General features: G+C 39.1%; 1 protein-coding gene across 1 annotated transcript in view; it reads left to right on the top strand.

Annotated features, from left to right (window-relative positions):
• The first annotated feature begins 1173 nt into the window (after nt 1-1173).
• bsnb (bassoon (presynaptic cytomatrix protein) b) overlaps nt 1174-20309 on the top strand; it is a 92484-nt gene continuing 73348 nt past the window's right edge. Inside the window, exons 1-2 of the mRNA XM_084734842.1 lie at nt 1174-1452; nt 14142-14532. Of these exons, the coding sequence (XP_084590968.1) occupies nt 1274-1452; nt 14142-14532 (570 nt within the window). The 5' untranslated portion in view covers nt 1174-1273. The remainder of the gene's footprint in view (nt 1453-14141; nt 14533-20309) is intronic.

Below are 20309 nucleotides of genomic sequence, written 5' to 3'. Positions count from 1 at the left end.
AAGGATGTCTTCTTTGGTGTGTTTAACTTAAAGATGGAAAATGAAGAAAAATATTTAGTAACACTTTACAATAAAAGTACAATAATATACATAAGTAATGGCTGATTAATGTATGACTCATGATGATTTAATGCATGAATTAATACAGGAAGTAGCATGAAATCCTGTTATATTCACAGTTACTTCATATGTTAACTGATATGCAATCAAATTTATTCCAGTTACATTAAAAGTTTATTTATGTGTATGTGCCTTTTTATTATGCTTATTGTGCTTATTTGTTTGTGTATTCTAAGCTTGTACAGCACTTTGCTCAGCTGTGGTTGTTCTTAAATGTGTTGACATTGACATTAACATTGTATTTATGTTATTATATATATATATATGATATATCAATATTGGATAGTGGTCAACACTTGGGACAAAGATATGTAATGGAGGCAGGATATTTTACAGTTTTACAATAAACCTTATTATCCAAAATGACATGAGGACACTGAAATAGCAAACCTTTGCTCATATTTTTTAATAATTATAAATACTGTTTATTGTATACTGTATGATTGAAAAAAACAAAAATAGAACAAAATATGTGTGTGTGTATTAAACCTGAATTAAGGGAAAGAATAAAACATCCTCGGAATGCTGCCTATAAAACTAACAGCTAAAAATTATCTGCATTATGTTGTGTTAAAAAAAAGTTTTCATATAGGGCCATGTTGGACAACATATATACTGAGTACTCAGGATACACCAATATAGCTGTGATAGGCCTATAGCAGGCTGCTGTATTGAATATTCAAAAACTAAACCTCGTACTTTTACTTGCAAAACACCCCATCCACAAATACAAATTCGGTGATTTTTAACCATTCTTTCCTCTTTTAAAAATGAACTCAATGAACATGTGGATACCAACGCCCCACGATTCGTGTTAAAAAACAAACGGTCTGTGAAGTAAATCCGTGAATTGAATCAGGGTGGTCCCTGTGGTCCCCAGTCATATGCCACAGAGCCTTGAACGGTATCTGCGTGGTGACTTGAGATAACAGAGCAGCGTGCACGCGCACGTACGAGCCACTCGAGTTCCCACCCATTGCGTCAGCGCGCTCCCTCGCCCTGTCCGTCGTCAGCGCGCGTGCTCCGTGCGGGATGCTGAATTGTAGGTGATGATGGCGGAAGGGGAGCAGCGCTGAGTTTCATCTGAGTTTCCACCACAGCTGTAGAACCACCTACAACAGCGTTTCTCTCCGTCGACACCAAGCCCGACACGATGGGGAACGAGGCCAGCATGGAGGGGGAGGGCCAGGCGGGACAGCCCGGCCCCGCCGTGCCTGCAGCGGGGGCTCCGGCTTCCATTTCAGCACCACCGGACTCTGGACAGCTCATCAAGCCCAGCAATGGAGCGCCCGCCGGAGGAAGTGGGGCTGCAGCCGGGCCGGGGATTAACAGGTAGCCGTTGTAGCTAGGACGCTTCTCCGGGGAGAAATGAGGGAGGCTAGACGGCGGCGTGGCCGTTAACGTACGGTACATCTGTACGGTGTGGAGCGTAGATATAGGATCAACCGACTGCGTGGAGATAGACTTGAATGGGCGCTTAATTATTTATTTCAATATCCTTGTCAACACAATTCACCACCCCCTTTTTGAGACCCGTTTCTGCTTATTTTTTTTTTGGCAGCACCACCCTGTTACTCAACGTCAATGTGGGTCGAAGTCAAATTTAATATGCACCGCTTTCGATGTAGAATCAATAAATATCGCTTTCAAACGCCTCAGTAGGCATTTCTACGCCCGTTTTCACGGTGTCTGTCCTCAGGCATCAGTACAGCTAAGTATCATGAATGAAGAGCGACGTTTTTCTCCTCATAGCGAGGCACTGCCAAGTAAATAAGAATACTATAGGAATGGATCTCAGTAATATTAATGTGCTTCAGGTGATTAATAAATTAGTAAATGATGCAAAGTGGATCTTACGTTGAAGGGCTGATTTCCTGAGTATGCTTCGACATGAATGCCAGCAAATACTAAGTCATTCTGGGGAAAAATTCACCTTCCTCATGATGATGAGGAGACGTCTGTATCCTGATGACAGCGTGACAATGCTACCATGAGATATCAGCGTCACTGGGAGTGAGCACAGGACCATAACGCATATGCCACAGCTGTCTCACTTATCAGATCTCAATCCAAATCAATATGCAGCCAGTGGAAATTGTTTTTCAGCGCTACCGTCAACTGCACAGAAATAAGGCTCATTTCTTCTGGAAGAGTGGTGTTGCATCTCTCTCCATAAGAAATCCAGACACTGAGCCCAGACACATTAAAGGAACAGCTCGCCCCAAAATTAAAAATACATATTTCTCCTTTTACCCGTAGTGCTGTTTATCCATCTAGATTGTTTTGGTCTGAGTTACAGAGTTTTGGATATATTGGCCATAGACATATCAGCCTTCTCTAAAATACAATGGAACTAGATGGCACTCTTGTGGTTTGTGGGGCTTAAAGGTCCAGAAAAATGCACCTGAAATGCTCAGGAGCAATATTTCTTTCCAGAAGTTATGTGCCAGTTGCTCCCAAAATGTTTGAGTATGAGCACTTCCTGCACTCAAATTGGGGCACTCTTTGGATAGGGATACATATGTACTCAAAATTGTGTAATTATTGCAATTATTGTCGTGGCATGGTCATGTTGGGCCTCAGAACAAACAAACTCCTACAGCATGTTGGTTTCAAAATGTTTGTTTTATGGTCCAGGAGTCAGAATGTTTCGACTCCCTGCAAATGTTCGATGCCCAAATGCAACAGTTTATTTTACGGTCCAACCTGACCATGCCCTGACAATGAAGTCATTTTAAAAGAGAGAGTTTGTGACTTTTTGAATCCACAGATCCATTTAGGAACTGTTTTCCATCTGCCAAACTACACTTGCCAACAGTACCACCGTGCAGAAGGAAGCGTGCATCTACTCATGGACAAGAGGTTACAGCTCAGCTGAGGAGGACACCATTAATGTTTGCATCCTACATTGTCATGAGCACGGGCATCTTGTCCATGAGTAGATCATAGATAGTGGAAGAAGTGGACAGAATCTCCAGGTCTAAAAAGTCAAGCTGGTGCGGATGTCCTGGAAAGCGGCATTCTTTCTAATGACCAGCAGGGCGTGTCTCCGCTGGTTGCAGAAATAAGTCTGATTGGCTGTACTATTATGGCAAAATGACCCTACTTCTCACTTAATTTACTCAATAACTCAATAATCAGTTTCTTAATAGTTTATGGTCTCAATCGCTACAACATGATGTCTATTTTGTAAATTAGATTCCTGTTTAGAGTAGAATAGACCATAAAGCATGGTATGCTTTAGGGCGGGGCTACTGTGTGATTGACAGGTCATTCTCAGTGAGACTGTGTAATGCAACAAAAAGGGCTCATGAAACTCAGATCTAACTGTCAAACTTGACAAGTATGGATTAGGATTCTGTCACTACATTGTCTTTTTCTTACTTAAAACATTTTCAGAAACATGTTTCAGTGTAATATGGATAAGATCATGATCTGGTCCTGACCAGGCAGCCGCCCGTGTGTTTCCGGTTCCAACTGAGCCTCCAGAAACTCAGGTCGAAGTGTAAAACTAGGCAGTGCTGATCAAATATTGATCAAGGTTCTGTTTCCAGAAACATATTTTGGTGTACCTTTTAATAATACTTTTTCGTATTACTCTTTGTAATACAAGAAAGATTGTGGCCCTAGAGGCAGCCGTTATTTCCTGCTGATCAAATGAGCCAAAAAGCACTGCCTAATTTGCAGTACGTTACCCACCAGCTGCACACTCTTGTCGTTACTGTCCATGCTTTGGTTGCAAAAAACAAGGTGGCAGCCTCCTTAATGCCAAAGTCAAGACAGTAGTCCACAAACAGATGAGTCACAATGGCTCTGTCCTCTAATTTTACTGTCTGTGGTGTGGATATTTTCCTCTGTGTGGTGATACAGTTGGCGGATGGAGCTTAGTAGAAAAAAAATAGTTCCTACATAAAAACTGTTTACAACAAGGGCTATGGATTATCTTGTGTAACCAGGTCATGATTTCTGGAAAGTACTTTTTTGGTGCTTTGAACACCACAAACCAAGTACCCTCTAGTTCCATTATATTTGAGAGAATTCTGTGATATCTCCAAAACCTGGCTACTCACACCCAAACAATGTAGATGGATAAATGTATTTTTTACTTTTGGAGGTGAACTGTCCCTTTAACCATGTTGTGGCAGCCTTATGTGACAATATTTCCATTATTTTGGCAGTTGACATATGACAACCCCATTGTTATCCCATAACAAGGCAATATAGGCTGATGAAATATTATCCTTTTCCAAAATCATTAGTGTTTAATCACATGTGGTAGCCTGTGGGTCTGTATTTACTGTGTGGGTGTGTGGGAGGGATTACCCTTCCAACAAGATCTGATATTGCCTTAATTACACAGTTCAACAGTTGTAGACCTGAATACGCACGAGAAAGCAGGCACAGCTGCATCTTGGATTTCCCTCACCAGCTTACAGTCTGTCTGTACGTGCATTTTAGCCAACATTAAATATTATGTATAGATTTCTTCATTCTACAAACCTTTCATTCAAGGCTAGAGCTTTTGTCATTGACTTATTGTTTCATTTGTTCCATTACACAAAGTGATGGTGAGCTGTAGACGTGTTCCGCTACTGTACCTAGAAAATTGTATACCTTTAATATTGTTTAGTCCTGTCTGTGGTTCTATTTGGAAAAGCACTCTGTGTTCATCCTGTTTATTCACTGTGGGACAGGTTTAAAGGCTCATAGCTCCCATGTAACCTCATGATTCTTTTATATCTTGATTTCTCTCTGGTATCCACCCTGAGGTGTCTCATAAGGTGATAGTGAGTGCTGAGAGACTGAGTGCGCTGAGAGCAGTATGGTGAGAGTATATCATATGGCTGATTAAAATGTTTTTTCTTCAGATCATGGCCCTACATTCAGTCTGAATCTTTGCCTTAGAATACTCTTCCACAAAGTGCGTGTGAGAGCGTAAGAAACAATGAGACGGTGGCTGGGTTGAGACTGTAGATAGGAGACTTTCATCTTAATTAAAATGAGTTGCCGCATTTCATGAGTTTGCCTATTAATATGAATGGGGACATAATATGCTATATATAACCATATTCTAAAGTGAGTTCCATATGGGCGATTTTGCTTTTATATTTTATTCATTGCAGTCAAGGAGCTAAATCTGAGCCCATATGTGAAGCCATGAAGCTATGGGAGTCACTCTGCCTTTCTGCTTCACAAAGCACCTCAATGCTTGTTTTCTACTCTGATCGTAACAGCTTTGACTAAGTGCACAGTCATCCCAATCTGATGCCCATAACTGACACACACGCTCAGAATTACAAGAAAAACTGTTGTGTCATTGTTTTCTGTTTTATGACTGAATTACTGAAGAGTACTCCATCATGTTATAGCACAAAGCGCTGAGAGCTCCTTCATTCAGTCTGTTCAACATATGCCACTGATGTTGGCTCTTTTCAAAAAATGTAAATCATTAAGTCATGTCAATCAATATAAATCAAAATTCCATTAGAAATCTAAACAAAGCCACAGTTTGTGTAAAAACGTGAAAATAATGGATACGGTCATGTTCTTAGCCACAGTGTACAAACAGTGTGCCCTCATAATTAATTTAGCTTCAGCAATGAAAGCACTGCTCATGATGGAGCCTACACATACCAGTGGTTATCACAACTCAAACAAATAATGCAAAAGCACTTCTTATAATCTATGACATTATGGCAACTTAAGGATAGGGAAAATAAATGGCTACTCATGAGAGACTGAGCAGTGTAGCATATTTCAGATGTCCAACACACACAAACAGGAGGCACAAAAGCCTGTGAAAGTTACCACACACAAAAAACATTGAATGTTTGTACTTCATACGTACCGGTTAAGCCAACTGGACCAGTTCAACACACTTCTGCAGTGAGCCACATTGTCCCAGTCTTGTATGTGTATATATATATATGTGTATGTGTATATATGTTTATATATCAGATCTTTTCTTTTCAGTTTCAGACTTCTGGCCCTGATCTAGCGTGGGGGGCGTGGCATCAACTGAGAGGGGTGTGGAATCATGACAGACAGCTTAACAAAAAGGCTAGGGACCTCAGAGGAACTAAAACAATTCAGCAATATTTTGATTTTGAATGCACTGATGTATTTTTCAAAATTCAAGATCAAAGCTTGAATTTTCAGTTTCAAATTTTATTTTTTCAATTACAAAACTTTTGGCCCCAATATAGCTCCATAGTGTTTCCCCTAGAATTTTCCAGGCCTGGTGGTACGTACCGAAAAAACCCTAAATAGACAAGGCATGCGGGATATTGTTGTGGTCAACTTCGGTCAGATGGAGCAGCAGGCAGTCTGCAATTTATATTTGCAATCAAATTTGTCTTTGCTTGGTATTCAAGACTTCAAACAAAGGGATCACAAGGAGAGGATGACTTAATAAGCTGTATTTATTGTAAAAAATAGGCTGTGTAACTTATGACCTTTGCAAAACATTAGCATATCATGAACACTGTATTCATGCAATGCAAATCACTAATTTTTCGAATGAATGGATATTTGGCATTTTTATCATAAAAAAAATAAAATATTTTCTTCACGTAGTGTGGCCTGGTAGGAAGCACTATCTGTATACTGGAACTAAACTGTGGCTAAATGCTTCTCAACTTCTTTGTGCCATTGTGTGTGTTTTGTTAGAACAGAAACAGTGGTTATTGTACAGACACATTGGATATTACAGTCACAGAGCTAGGCATCCAATTATTATATATAGTATATATGTGTCTCTGAAAAACACCTGTCGCTGTCCTTAATGTTTTTCCATCAATTCTCAAAGACTATTAACCATCTGGATGAAAAACAATATGTTGCCTCCGGCATGATAAAAAGATTTTTAAGCTATTTCTCAGGTTGTAACTCTGTTTCCTACTCTAGGAAAGGTAGCCAGATAGTTAGCCAAAATTGACATGCAGGTAGGTCCTTGCTCTTTTTGTAAAACTAAATATTAATATGTTATTTTGTATGAAAATACCCAAGAAAGAAACATCAATATGTAAATGATAATGTGCATTGTTATTATCGCAAAATAAACCACAATAGGGTGATGGCAGAGGGGTCTTGAAGCACCCAGAAAGGGTTTATCTTGCAATAACGACCTTCTCAGTCTACATTTCCCTGCTTATTACATGGTCAATTAGTAAAAGAATCAATGACTCAACACAAAATATTGATTTAAAAATGCTTTTATTGATTTAAAAATGATTTCATTGTCTCTGCTAAGTACTCCAAAGTCTATAATCAGAACTGCAACAGTCTCTTATTCATAACAGCAATCTAGATTGTCGAAACTGACTAATCATAATCAAGTACTTCACAAAGCCATGTAATAAAGCAATATAACTGATGATCATTTTTACATTTTGGTTCAAAATGCGTCAGAATTGTTTAAATTGAGCAAAGACCTATGTCATTCTGACTATCTTTTTTATGATTTGGAAAAAGAGATGCAACTTGAAAAACTGATTAAAAATCTTTTTGTTGTGCAGAAGGCATTTTTTTTAAAATCCACATGGCTTTAAGACTCTTAAGATTGTGGAAATACCTTCAGAGCAGCTGCAAGTGTTGTTAAATGAACTTCTGTTTTTTTCAGATCAACATATTTATATTTGTAGGAAAATAAAATGCTCAGCTCTGTGACTTTAATGTATTAGCAGTATATAAGAGGTACAAACTGAGGCCACAGTGCACTCTGCAGCTCATCTGAGTGACACTCAATTACCATAAAACAAAACATAGCTTTAAGGTCAGTTGTGGTGAGTTTGATGTGTTCTGGTTCATATGATGAGCCTTTTCTCATGTGACACACAGCAAGTGGTTGGGAACATTTAAAGTTTCAGCAGTACAGCTCCTGCATTTGCATCTGACCAACATGATGATGAGTGTATTGTCTCTACAGTAAGCTCTTCCTCATCCATGTGTCGGCTGCTCATCAGTTGTTTTTTGAGTGTTTGCGAGTCTTGTCTAAATGATGACATGTTTGCAAATAATGGAAATAAGACGAGCTGTGACCTATAACACTGCTATCCACCAGTAATTAGTTAAGTAAATATTGCAAGAGCCTTGATTTGAGCCATTTGTGGCAGCCTCTGTCACAGTTTTGGCTAACTGAAAAAAATTGCTAGGTTAATTTTGTCTCTGATTCCTTATCATTTTATGTGAATGCCACTGCAAAGTAGTTGTAGTTATTTATTTTCGATAGCTACTACTTCTTCAAAAGGATCTATTTGTCATCATTCTTGACAGAAATCACTTCAGTGTCTTTCAAGTCCCCTTTGTTCCACCTTAATCCTTGTAATAAGAGCTTATGAAAGCACTTCAACACTGCAAACCTCTTATTTAACAATCCAGGTGTCCAGCAGCTGCAGCATGACAGAATTTAATCTACTCTGCTGAATAATTATTAAGTTTAAAGGATTTCCCTCTTTTCCATTTTACTTCCAAAAACTGAGTAGTCACTGACATTCCTGAAACCTTGTGGAAACAGTAGTGCTACAGTAGTCCAATGCTGATGAACAGACATTTCATTCAATTCAAATGAAATTCAATTTAAAGCCAAAAAAAAAAAAAACTTTATTGATCCCAGGGGGGCAATTTCTGAGGCAAGCATAGTAAAAAAGAACATATGCACAGGACGTATAAAGCCAATACATAGACACACAATAACACTGACTATGTGGCAGAGGTACAACAGTAACCATGAATGCCCATTTCACGGTGTATCTATTCTCCACTTGATGCTTTTGACATGCACTTAGCCATTACAAATAAACAACACATTCGAACCTGCATTTGAGGTAGATGCATCCGTTACTTGTCTGGTTTGACCTTTAAATATTACTAAATGGATGGCAGGAGATAGGTTTCACTCTGAAGCCTGAGTTACCGAGTATCATTTCCAATGCACAGAGGCATAAATCAATAAGAAACATATAGAATCTCCATTATAGGGATATTGATACAGGTATATTCTGTCAAGCTGAAATTAAGTACCCGAGTATCAGATAATTTCTCGTACATTTTTCAGATCTAAGTGTGAGGTAGTTTGTTTTTTAAAGGATAGTAGATTTGTACATATTTAATTTGTAAAGTGACCTATGGTAATTGTTTACTTGCAGTGCTTTTTATTGTACAGCAAACAGTTTGGAAGTAATGTAGTCTAACGGATCTAAACTTTGTACTAGCCAATACTTTGATTTATACTCTCAGACTCTGTATTGTCAGTTACAATGTGGTATCGGTGCAACGGTGCTGGAGGAGACGTGAGAAATTTGTTTGCTGAGATGTTACTGAACTTACCTATGATTTGATGTTGAAAGAATATGTTCCGTGTTCTGCACTCAAAACGAAAATGGATTTGAACATAACAAAGTTGTTGTGTCAGGAGCCAGAGGCGCTCTGATACTTGCATACATTGGTGGCCGAGGGGATAAAATAAGTTTGTTGTATTATATCGCAACAATATTACAGGGATGACTATTGGTGCTTCCACAAAATGTGAGGTTAATGTGGATATAATGTCTAAGTGAGTAATGGCAAATATGAGATCAGCTGGGACAGTCTGGTAAATTCTCAAAATGACATCACTTAACTGTAATGCAGCCTTTAAAACCAAGAAAAGACAACACTTCTGACATATCACGATATAATGATATTCAAAATCTATCCAAACTAGCACATTTATTGTGGTTGCAGACACCCTCCATACTATGCAACTGAGACATGTTGTTTTGGCTTGTCCTGACATGTTTGTCCCACCTGCCCTGTCTGCCAAAACATGATGTCCACTGTGTGCTTGTTACCAGACAACAACAGTATATACACTGTCTTTTAGAGGAATGGTTTGACATATTTTTTGACTCTTTTGCCAAGAGTCAGATGAGAGGATTAATACCACTCTTGTGTCTGTACCAGCAACCCATTAGTTTAGCTTAGCATAAAGATCACTAGCATGGCTAGCCTGGCTCTGTCTAAAGATAACAAAATCCACTTATCCACGAAATTCACCAGCATCTCTAAAGCTCATTAAATAACCAGTCTCTTAGAATTACATTTATATAAAACTAATTTGTGACAGCAAAGATGTTTTGAGGGAAAAGCTGACTGAATTATGTTCTAATAACATACTGAGGAAATGGAAACATTGCTAATTAATGTGCCTGGCAAGACACAAAAATGTTGATCCTGAATGTATCAGTAAAATGTTCACTGACAACTTATTCCATTTTGGTTTCTGTCAAAAACAGGCAATCTTGCAACACACTGTCCAGTTGTAATAACTACAGCATTATTTAAGTCAGCAGTGGCTTGAGATGGGAGATGTTATTTTAACATTTAACCAAAAACTTGATCTTTACCTAACCTTAACGAAAATGTTACAGTGAACACTGGAGTCCAGGGTTGGAGGGTTTCTACCGCCAGCAACCCCAACCACCTCTTAATGACTCCAGCGAGTTACATAAATATGTTTCATTCACTCCAAGAAGCGTTTTCTGTGGCCATGATCCAGGCAGGAATTAAGTTATCAACAGCAAATCACGAAAACGATGTTGTAGTATACAAACATTATTTTTAGGGTTGAATTAAGACATTATATCTTGTTTGGTTAAGCATGAAGCATGCTGCTTCAGTCAAGCTGTTATGCTAGCTGTTCTGCCTGTTTCCATTCTTTTAATCTTTGCACTAAGGTAAGCTAACCAGCCGCTGGTGGTATTGATCTTCTCATCTAACACTCGGCAAGACAGAGAATAAGCAAATCTACCAAAATGTTAAACCATTCCTTTAAGTGACAGTAGGCTATTGCCACGTGTATTATTGAGGTTGTGCAGAGAATCTAACTATCTCTCTTTCTGCCTCCTTACAATAGAAATTTTTACAGGGACCTCCCATTAGAAAAGACTGGCAGTGCTTTATCCACTTTGTGATAAAGCAAGCAATTTGTACTGCTTTAGACACAAAGCCACAAGTTGTCCACAGTGGAGTCCCATTTTCTCATGGATGAGAATATCTAAAGAAATCTTTTGAAATGATGCTTTCAGTTTAAACTGTAAATCATTAAGCCATGCCCGGGGCTTTGCATGCATCATAAGAGACTCCAGTTGGTGTCTTTGCCATTCAAGTGATAATTATTGTGTGAAACTACCTTCTACCTTGGGAGGATACCAGGCAGATACTTAAGCTGTCCACTTGGAAATAAGGGTTCCAAAACAGTTCTTCCTAAAGGATGGGGGTTCTACCCAGAGCCATTTGCTTTTGAAGAAGTTTGAAGTTTGTCAGGGGTTACGTTTAGGATTCTCAGTAGGATCCCCTTGGTGGGTTCTTGTTAGCACCCTTAGAAGGTGGAAGGGTTTGGGATAGAACCCCCAGAAAGGGTTCTTAATGGAACCATTACACCTTTCACAGATGTTTCTTGATATAATCCTTATGCTTGGTTCTACATAGAAACCCCTGAACAGGCTCCAGGTAAAGAACCTCTATAAAAGGTTCTTTATTTCTGAAAGTGTAGCTTTAACAGTATCCTCAAAAGTCCAGTTTAGTCTGTGATAGAGTGGGAGTGCTGGTCAAACACGCTGTCAGGCCTGTGTGTAATATCAAATCGAACAGTCTAGTAATGGTTTGAGAAGTGCAGGTTCTTCCTGATGGGCTCACCACGATGAACACAGAACTCCTGTGGAGGGTGGAACAAGGTTAGAGTTGTGCAGCAGCTCAAGTCATCAGCTGTGACTCATAATAGGTAACATGCTCTATTTTAATTCCTTTATTTGTCCCTTTATTTCCATCATTCTCTGTGGGTGCAGAGCTGCTGCTGAGACTGTCTTTGAAGATGATGTGCATGACAAAACAAGGTCTAAGTTGTTATGACAGTGGAAATCCTCCATTCCCATTTAACTATTGGCGTGAATGCCCGAGGGCCCGAATGAGCAAGAAAACCAAAAAGTTTACAATACTGTTGTCTGATACACTACCTTTGTTCCACCCTAAACACATCACAGAGGCCCAAACACAGCAGCTTCAAAGAGTGAAAACAAGCCACAAGGAGCACTTCACAGAAACTGATAGAGGCAATATAAAATATTCAACATATGCCTCTCTGTTGGCCAACGTTTTGAGTAGTCTGATATCACACTATGAACAACAATAAAATCTTTTAATGGCACGTGGACCAAGTGCATCTTACAGCTGGAGGGTTCCAACATATACCACTCAGCAAGAAGTAGTGTTCCTATTGAAATTAAGATTACTGGTATAAAAACCTACTGAGGTAAACATTAAATGCTCCTCATTAAAAATATACACTCAGAATAAAACGTATGTGCTACATATATTTACAGTGCAGTGCTAAAATGTTATGAGGTCTACAAACTAGGTTGCTTCAATAAAACAGAGCAAAGCTCCTAAATTCACTGATCACTGATTCATGAACTCCATCTTTTTCGTACTAATTTTTACTCACCATTCTCTTCTAATCAACCCCCTCAGTCTTCCTTTCAATCACACCTGTGGTTACATTTTACAGTGAGTGACAAAAAAAATGAAGCTGCAAAAAATATTTGAAAATATTACAGAAATGCATGTGCAAAAGCAAATCAATTTTGGTTATATCAAAGGTCCAGTTTGTAAGATTTAGAAGGATTTATTGGCAGGCTATGGGAGGAATGGAATATAATATTCTTAAATAAGTTTTCATTAGTGCTGCATTGTACCACCAAGTTTCTCCATTAGCCCAGAACTGACAGGGGGGTTAAAATGTTGACAGTATGCATTTTTCTCTGTATCTACTTCATAATCATGGATCACATGTAAAATTAGTCTATTATTGATGTATGATTAATTCATTAGGGTGTTTCATCACTAATTCACTTTAATGTGATTCTTGCCGTCATCATTGAAATATGTTGGCGAAATATCATAGTAGCTATATGGCCTATCCATGTCTTTTTTGTGCCAATGAGCTATTGTACATCACTGCAGAGAACAATGTGTCCTTTCGTTGACTGTATTGTATCATACTGTAATGTCTGGTTTTGATACGGGCCTGGCTGATTAATTGATTATTATATAGCAGATGTGGTAAGAATGTACCATACAGCTATGAATGTTTCTTTGCAACAAGAGTCACGGTCAGTCCTTTCTTTGAGGCACTAGAAAACACCTCTTTGAGGTCAAAAGTGAGCTCCCTCAAAGGCTGTGGTACGTATAGTTCGCACATTGAGCTCACTAAATTGTACACACTGGCCCTTAATTTGTTATTATTATTATTATTATTATTATTATTATTATTATTATCATTATTATTATTGTTGTTGTTGTTGTTATTATAATTATTATTGCATGTATATCATATGTTATTACCCTTGAACATGTTGAGTTTTTGTTAAAACATTTGACTTACAGATGAAATTGAACTGGAAAATTCTTGATGATGTCAGTGAAATGTTGTGCATAATGAACACCAGCCAAATGCTGGTAAAATATGAATACAGCTGGAAGATTTCAGACACAAAATAATGATTTACTATTGAGTGGCTGCAGAATTTAAACATTTATTTGTCAGTGGCTGGTAGATATTCATATTTCAGTAAGTTAATTTCCTACACTGCTGTGTGTGATGAAGGGACTGCCATGGGCTGAAGGGAATTTCAACTTTGTGGTTGCATAACAATAAGGAGTGTACAAGGTATCAAAGGTTTTATTTGTCATATACAAAAGCAACATATGTACTGAAATATAGTGTGGCATACTGATTAATGTTGTGCCAAAAAGACCAGTGTGAAAAATAATAATTTGAAGAAAAGAAATATAACAGATAAGAATTTAAAAATAACAAATCATATAGAGGTAAAAGTATGTATGTCACAATTGTGACAAACTGTACAAAAAATATAAAATTTACAATTGCAAAATTTAAGTCTTTTCATTAATTCAACTAAAGTCAGGAAAATCAGGACCTGGTATAATATCCACTTTTGTCTTCTCTTTATCATCTCTACCAGACCGGCACCATCAGACCCGGGGCCTAAACCAGGAGTCCAGAGTGGTCATGGGACAGGGGATAGGTTGGCCTCCCATGACACCCCTCAACAAGCTGGCTCTCAAGGAGAACAGGGCCAGGGTCATGTGGCCAGGAAGAGTCTGCAGGTGGATGTGGGTAGCAGCAGGACTGGGAGGTCCCCCTCTGTGTCCCCGGACCGAGGCAGCGTCCCCACCTCTCCTTACTCTGTGCCACAAATTGCCCCCATGCCCAGCAGCAAACTGTGCCCCGTCTGCAAAACCACCGACCTGACGGGCACCGGGGACGACAAGCCGAACTTCAACACCTGTACACAGTGTCGCTGCATGGTGTGCAACCAGTGTGGCTTCAACCCCAATCCTCACCTCACAGAGGTAGGCAGTGCTGTTTGTCTGAGAGGATAATAACAGTGTTGCACTTGCTTCATTGCAGGGAAATGTTTCTATTTTTCACCCAGTTCTCTAGTAGTTTACGCAGCAACCAACCTAATACATAAACATGGAATACATCAGGGTTTTTCCGATACCGAAAATTCCTTCAACACTGCCTGAAATGCTGCTATCAGTAGTAGTATTAACCCCAAAAACGGGAACCTGCTACTTCCCAGCAGGGTCTCATACACATTCATTGTTCATTCTCTGTATTTAATTGTTTTTACACAGGGTTTAACCTGAGCTGGTCCATAGAACAATCAATCACATCCATACATCCTTGTTGTAAAATATATTTTTTTATTTTCTTCTTATTATTATTTTTAATGCAGTGGTATTGGGCTGATATGAAAACTTCAGATACCTGAATCGCTATCTGGAAGGAAAAAACATTATTGCAACATCTCTAGTACAGATGGTATGCATGTGAAGTCACCACTGTCACTCTGTGCTGAGTTACAAACGCAGTCAGCATCTGCCGTGGTGCATTCACATGGAAAACAAAAACATCCAAAACACTGTTAAAATGGTAAAAAAAGAAAAGGCTTTTGTGCAATCGACTGCACAAACAGATTCAGAATGAATTCAGGCATATAGTATTATGGACTGCCTGCAGGCTTAAGAGAGGAGAAGGGATGGGGTGGCCGTGTGGCGTTGACTTACCAAGCACACGGTTTCCTAAATGAAACATGTAATTAAATCTAAATATTATACAAACATGTCCATGGACATTCTCGTGATTGTGATCAACGGACGAATCCTTATTTAAAACCAGATATCTTTATGTCTTCAGGCTTTGTTTAGCATATATGTATAGTATATAAACATACGTGAGTCATGTATTAGGTCAAATTCTGTTACTGCACTGGGTCTGTTTCACATTATGTGTGAAACCAAAATGGATCTGAGAAGACCCAGCTGTGATCAGACTGCAGTGATTAGGGATGAATTGATCACCGATTTCACTATAAACAAGGGTTAAATTCCCAATGGTAAGTATAACCATTTGAAAATGTAATTAGCATTAAAATTGTGTTTGATTACCATGCTTTGAAAACTCCCAGTAAATACTGTCCAGCATCAACCCAAGTTAGCAACACTCTCTCAGACACAGGTGCAACGCACAAAGAAAACCCCCATAGTGCTGCTTTTTTAAAAATGAGGTTTGAAAAATAAACTGAGAGAAATGACTTCAGTGTGAATATGAGTTTTTGAATGTAGCTGAACATTTTAGCAAATTCTAACAAAATCACAATAACACTGAAAACTGCGTCAGTTTTGGAAATGCAATTTTCATTTTGTTTTATCTTTTCAGCACTGATCATGGAGAGAGCAGGTGATAAATTAGCAATACTAACGTTAGCCGCTATGGCAACAAAAAATGAAACGTTGTTAGAGTTTAAAAGGGCAAACAGTCAAAGTTGTCTTTATTGTGCTTGATGCAGCAAAACTGAAAAGCTCATTCTAAACAAATCGTGTTTATCATCCATCACTTTTAAACCTTAAATGAGTGGCTTAGTCATTCTGTTTCAGTCAGCAAAGTTTTGTTTTGACAACTTGTAAATTAGCATTAACTTGTTGATAGCAATCAGCTGTGAAATCAGGTCAGGTCTGTGTTCCCTGGTCAGATTCCAGACCAACATTTCTCGGTTCTACATGAGTGCAAGTCCCACAGACCCAGAGCCATGAGGGCTCTTAAGGGGGTTTAGCTCATACTTTGTGCCCCTCCGTTTAAACTTTATGTCCCTATAGGGAAATGGCAAAAATAACAAAATTATTGGTCAAGATACATGATTACTGCTTCGCTGTGGTTTCAGAACAACGGATAGCTCTGAGAGAGACATAGAGTGTGTTCCAAGCTGCAAACAGCAGTCTTTTGTTATTGTTAATTAGACCTTTCTGAGGCCATTGCATGGGAAAATCAGTGGATTTTATTTTATGAAAAAATTCTGTCTTGCAGTTTTTAATAGTCCTATCAGACACTTCATCCTGGTGTCAGGCCTGGGGCCCCAATTTTCAAATTATAGACATGCCTGGTTTGGTTCCGTGTAGCACATTTCCATATCTTTTTGGGTTTGAGCACAAAGTTTTGGATCAGTGAAAACCTCTGGTGTACAGATCACCTTTAATTTTTCAAGATATCCATTTCTTTCCTGTCAACTGTACTCTGCCCATTCATAACATCTGTGTTGAGGGAGATGGTATCATGTGAAAAAGTGACATTGGTGCAAACTTCATATATGCAGTGTCTTGATACTGATCTAGCATATCAGCAGTACTACAAAGTCTTTCGCAGCATAAGCAGGGTACATTTTTTGATGATTCAGATGCTCCATTTTGATTTAATTCATCCTGTGGTAATTATTTCTCATTGACATTTGTGAGTAATGTCAGTGATGACTATTGTTGTCAAGTTGGCTGTGACCGGCTCACAGGCTGGATTGCACCATTGGAGTGAAACTGAGTGAGGATGTGAATTAGTTGCATGCTGGTTGAGAACTGTGAACTTGTTCTAGCCACTGTTTTTGCCTTGATTGATGAAGTGTTTAATGATCTTGTGGGCTTGTGATCTCTCGTCCCCAAAGACCTGGGTTATCACACAATTCTTAGCTGAAGTGTGCACTTACATATTGGTCACTTCCTTTTAGCTGTAATGGATCTTAGGCTCTTATCTTGAGCAAGCACTACATGCTGTTACAGCTGATGTTACAAAGTAAATGTACACTTGAACAAAGCTAAATCCACCCATTCTGACAGGCACTAGTGAGCATACAAGTCTTGCCCAGAGCCTCTCCCAAGCACAGCTTTTTATAACGCTTCTGAATGCAGCACAACACATCATTCACATTTACATCCAAACAATCATCACTGTTAACAGGTAGCTGAGAAAGCCTATTGCCTTCATCCTAAAATAAATCACTTGCCTAATTTGAATTAGGCTATGCTTCACTGTTACTGTGAGTCAAGTGTGGCTGTGTCATCTGTCATAAAGTTTCACATCAACTCCAGTGAGTCATGTTGCAAATTGCAGCCAAGATGCACTGTCAGTTAAGCTGGCCTACAGGCTATCAGAGCAACTGTAGGCTGAATAAATGCTTGGATTATGGGAGTAAAATATTTAGTTTTTGAACTGTAGATGTGTGCATATAAATGTATTACTTGCACGTGTGCATATTTGTATGTGTGCATGAGAAGGGAGATTCTGCAAAAAGTTGGAAAGAAGAGGAAGTCGTGGGAGATGGAAGGACTAGAAAGAAATGCGTGGAGCAAAGTGGAGACAGACAGTAGAGAATAGATCGTGGCAGGGAGTGAAGGAGAGCATGGCAGTAAAGAGAACTGCGGAGGTGGATGTTATGGGTATTTTTCAGCTCAGCCTTGGTGAGCTTGTCAGATGCTGACAGGGAGAGAGACACGGAGGGAAAGCGCTCGGTCTCTGGAGACCTGAAGATTTACCCCCCTAACCTACTTAGCATGGATTGGGCTTTTGCCTCGCTGCAGCAGAATCTAACAGGACCTTATCACTCATCAGGGAAACTGATGATGGCCACGATGTTGCCGATCAAGGTGACAATAACGTTGAAGATGGCGATGACTGGAATTACGATTACAGCGATGGCAAGGACAGAGCCAAAGAAGATGATAGCCATGCTATAGAAGCTGGAGTGAAAACTTCCTCTTAAAGGGATACTTCAGATTTTTTGAAATGGGTTTGTATGAGGTACTTCTCCATAGACAGTGTATTACCCATAGCAGATGGCAGATGACATGCCCCCATTTTTGAGAAGCAGCAGGAGTACTGTTGTTTTAGCCATCTAAAGTATCATATATTTAGAATATTTTGACTGCTTTACCATGTTGTCAGACAGTCTTTTCTTATGGGGAAACCACAAAGCCACCAGACTCCTTTGGCAAAAACAGTAATTTTACATCACAGAACAGTTGCTGGTCTACTGCTGTCGCGATCAGTGAGTTTATGTTATTGTGTGATTTTGGTGTTTTAAAGGGTTAGTTTGGAGTCACAGAAGTTAGGCTTTGGCTATATCAAGTTACATTTTTCATACCTTTCTGACATTTATATATACAGTACTGCAGATAGTATGCCCTCAGTGTAGGCGGAACTGATCCACATGGTGACACTATTCCCACAGTTTGGAAACGCAAATTCACTGTCACTCTCCACCACAGACATTGTAATAATTAGTCTGTCACACACTCGCTCAACTGAAGTTACAGTTGCAGTCATCAGGACTAAATCTTCCTTAACAGGGGTAGAGACATTTTTCTTTTTTTCCAGTTAGTCCTGTATTTTATCCTCCAGATGGCACATTTCTCAACTCAGCCTTGTCTGCTAGTAGGGAAACTGATCTCTGGTGGCACATGCTGTGCACCATGATGTACTGCCCCTGTACAGCAACTCCATACCAGTTTAATAGAAAGAGGAGTGTGTGTATTTTTGACAGTATGGAAAATCACTGTGGGGTTTTCTTAATACCATGCTATGCTGTAATATATTTATACTGGTCAAGCCTAACTGAAGTCACATACAATCAAACCGATTGAGGCAGCGGTAGATCAGCAGCTCCTGCTCTCTGTCAGGTAAAATTGCTATTTTTGCCAAAGGAGTCTGGTGGCTTTGGAGAGAGCATGCAAAGACATAATGGTGGATACCCATGGTAAAAGGCTATCTGATGACAAGATTACGCAGTGAAAGTATTCTAAAAATAGCCTATGCTTAAACTGATATTGACTTTTTAAAAGTGTGCCTTTTTTTAGGTGGTTAAGATACGTGTTGCTGCTGATTCTGCCCACAGTAGTACATTCCTTAGCTTCCTACATTGATATTCCTGTCTCCTTCTCCATACTGGGTGTGTGGTGATTGCCATCTACTGTAGGTAGTACACACTGACTGTGGATAAGTACCTCATATAGACCCACTTAAAAAAATCCAAACTATTCCTTTAAACCGGAGCACATATTGTTATACTTGTGATAAAGTTGAGACAGACTTTTGGGATTATCTATGTTCATATTACTTGTTTTTGTTTGTACATCTGGTGTTTTGATAGAAAAACCACCTGTGGCATTTTTCTATTAAAAACAGTATCTCATCTATTGCAGTTCTGGGATTCTCTCTTGATAACAACACAACCTCTGTCTGGGTTCATGTCCTGCTTTGTGATGTCAGATGTGTTTCTGTTTGCAAATAGTTCAGAGACACTGATTGAACTGTCCCAGATTATAGGGATAATATGCACAAAATCTGTTATTGAAGAGGATTTCCCCTCAAATTACAGAAAGATTGCAGTGCTGATTAAAGTGTTGATAACCAAGGGCTATTCCATATTTGGATCTTTTAGATTATGCTTATTCACCACAAAGTCCCAAATGGTATCTCCAGCCTGGAATCAAAAGTATAAATTAGAGCATGTTTTTTTTCACCATTTAGCGAGAAGCCGTCTTATCAGTTGAATTTCTCATGGAGACAATCTGCTCATGTAGGATTGTTTGAGAAATGATAACAATTGTTGAAATACGAGTCAGAGCTGTGTTAAACAACCTGGTGATGGGAATGCAATTTAGAGAGATGTAAACAGCAAGCAACAAATGGATGTTGTATGCCACAGTCTGTTACAGGGCTGTCAGTCAAGCTGAGGCGAGGAGGTTTATTTAGAAATGTCGGCAGAGAACGTGCAACGATCATACACGTGAGCTTCTATGTA

The sequence above is a fragment of the Lutjanus erythropterus genome, chromosome 2 (genome assembly GCF_056507025.1).
Source record: "Lutjanus erythropterus isolate fLutEry1 chromosome 2, fLutEry1.hap2, whole genome shotgun sequence".
NCBI classification, from domain to species: Eukaryota; Metazoa; Chordata; class Actinopteri; order Lutjaniformes; family Lutjanidae; genus Lutjanus; species Lutjanus erythropterus.
The sequence above is the reverse complement of the archived record's forward strand: the minus strand, read 5'-3'. Positions and strand labels throughout refer to the sequence as shown.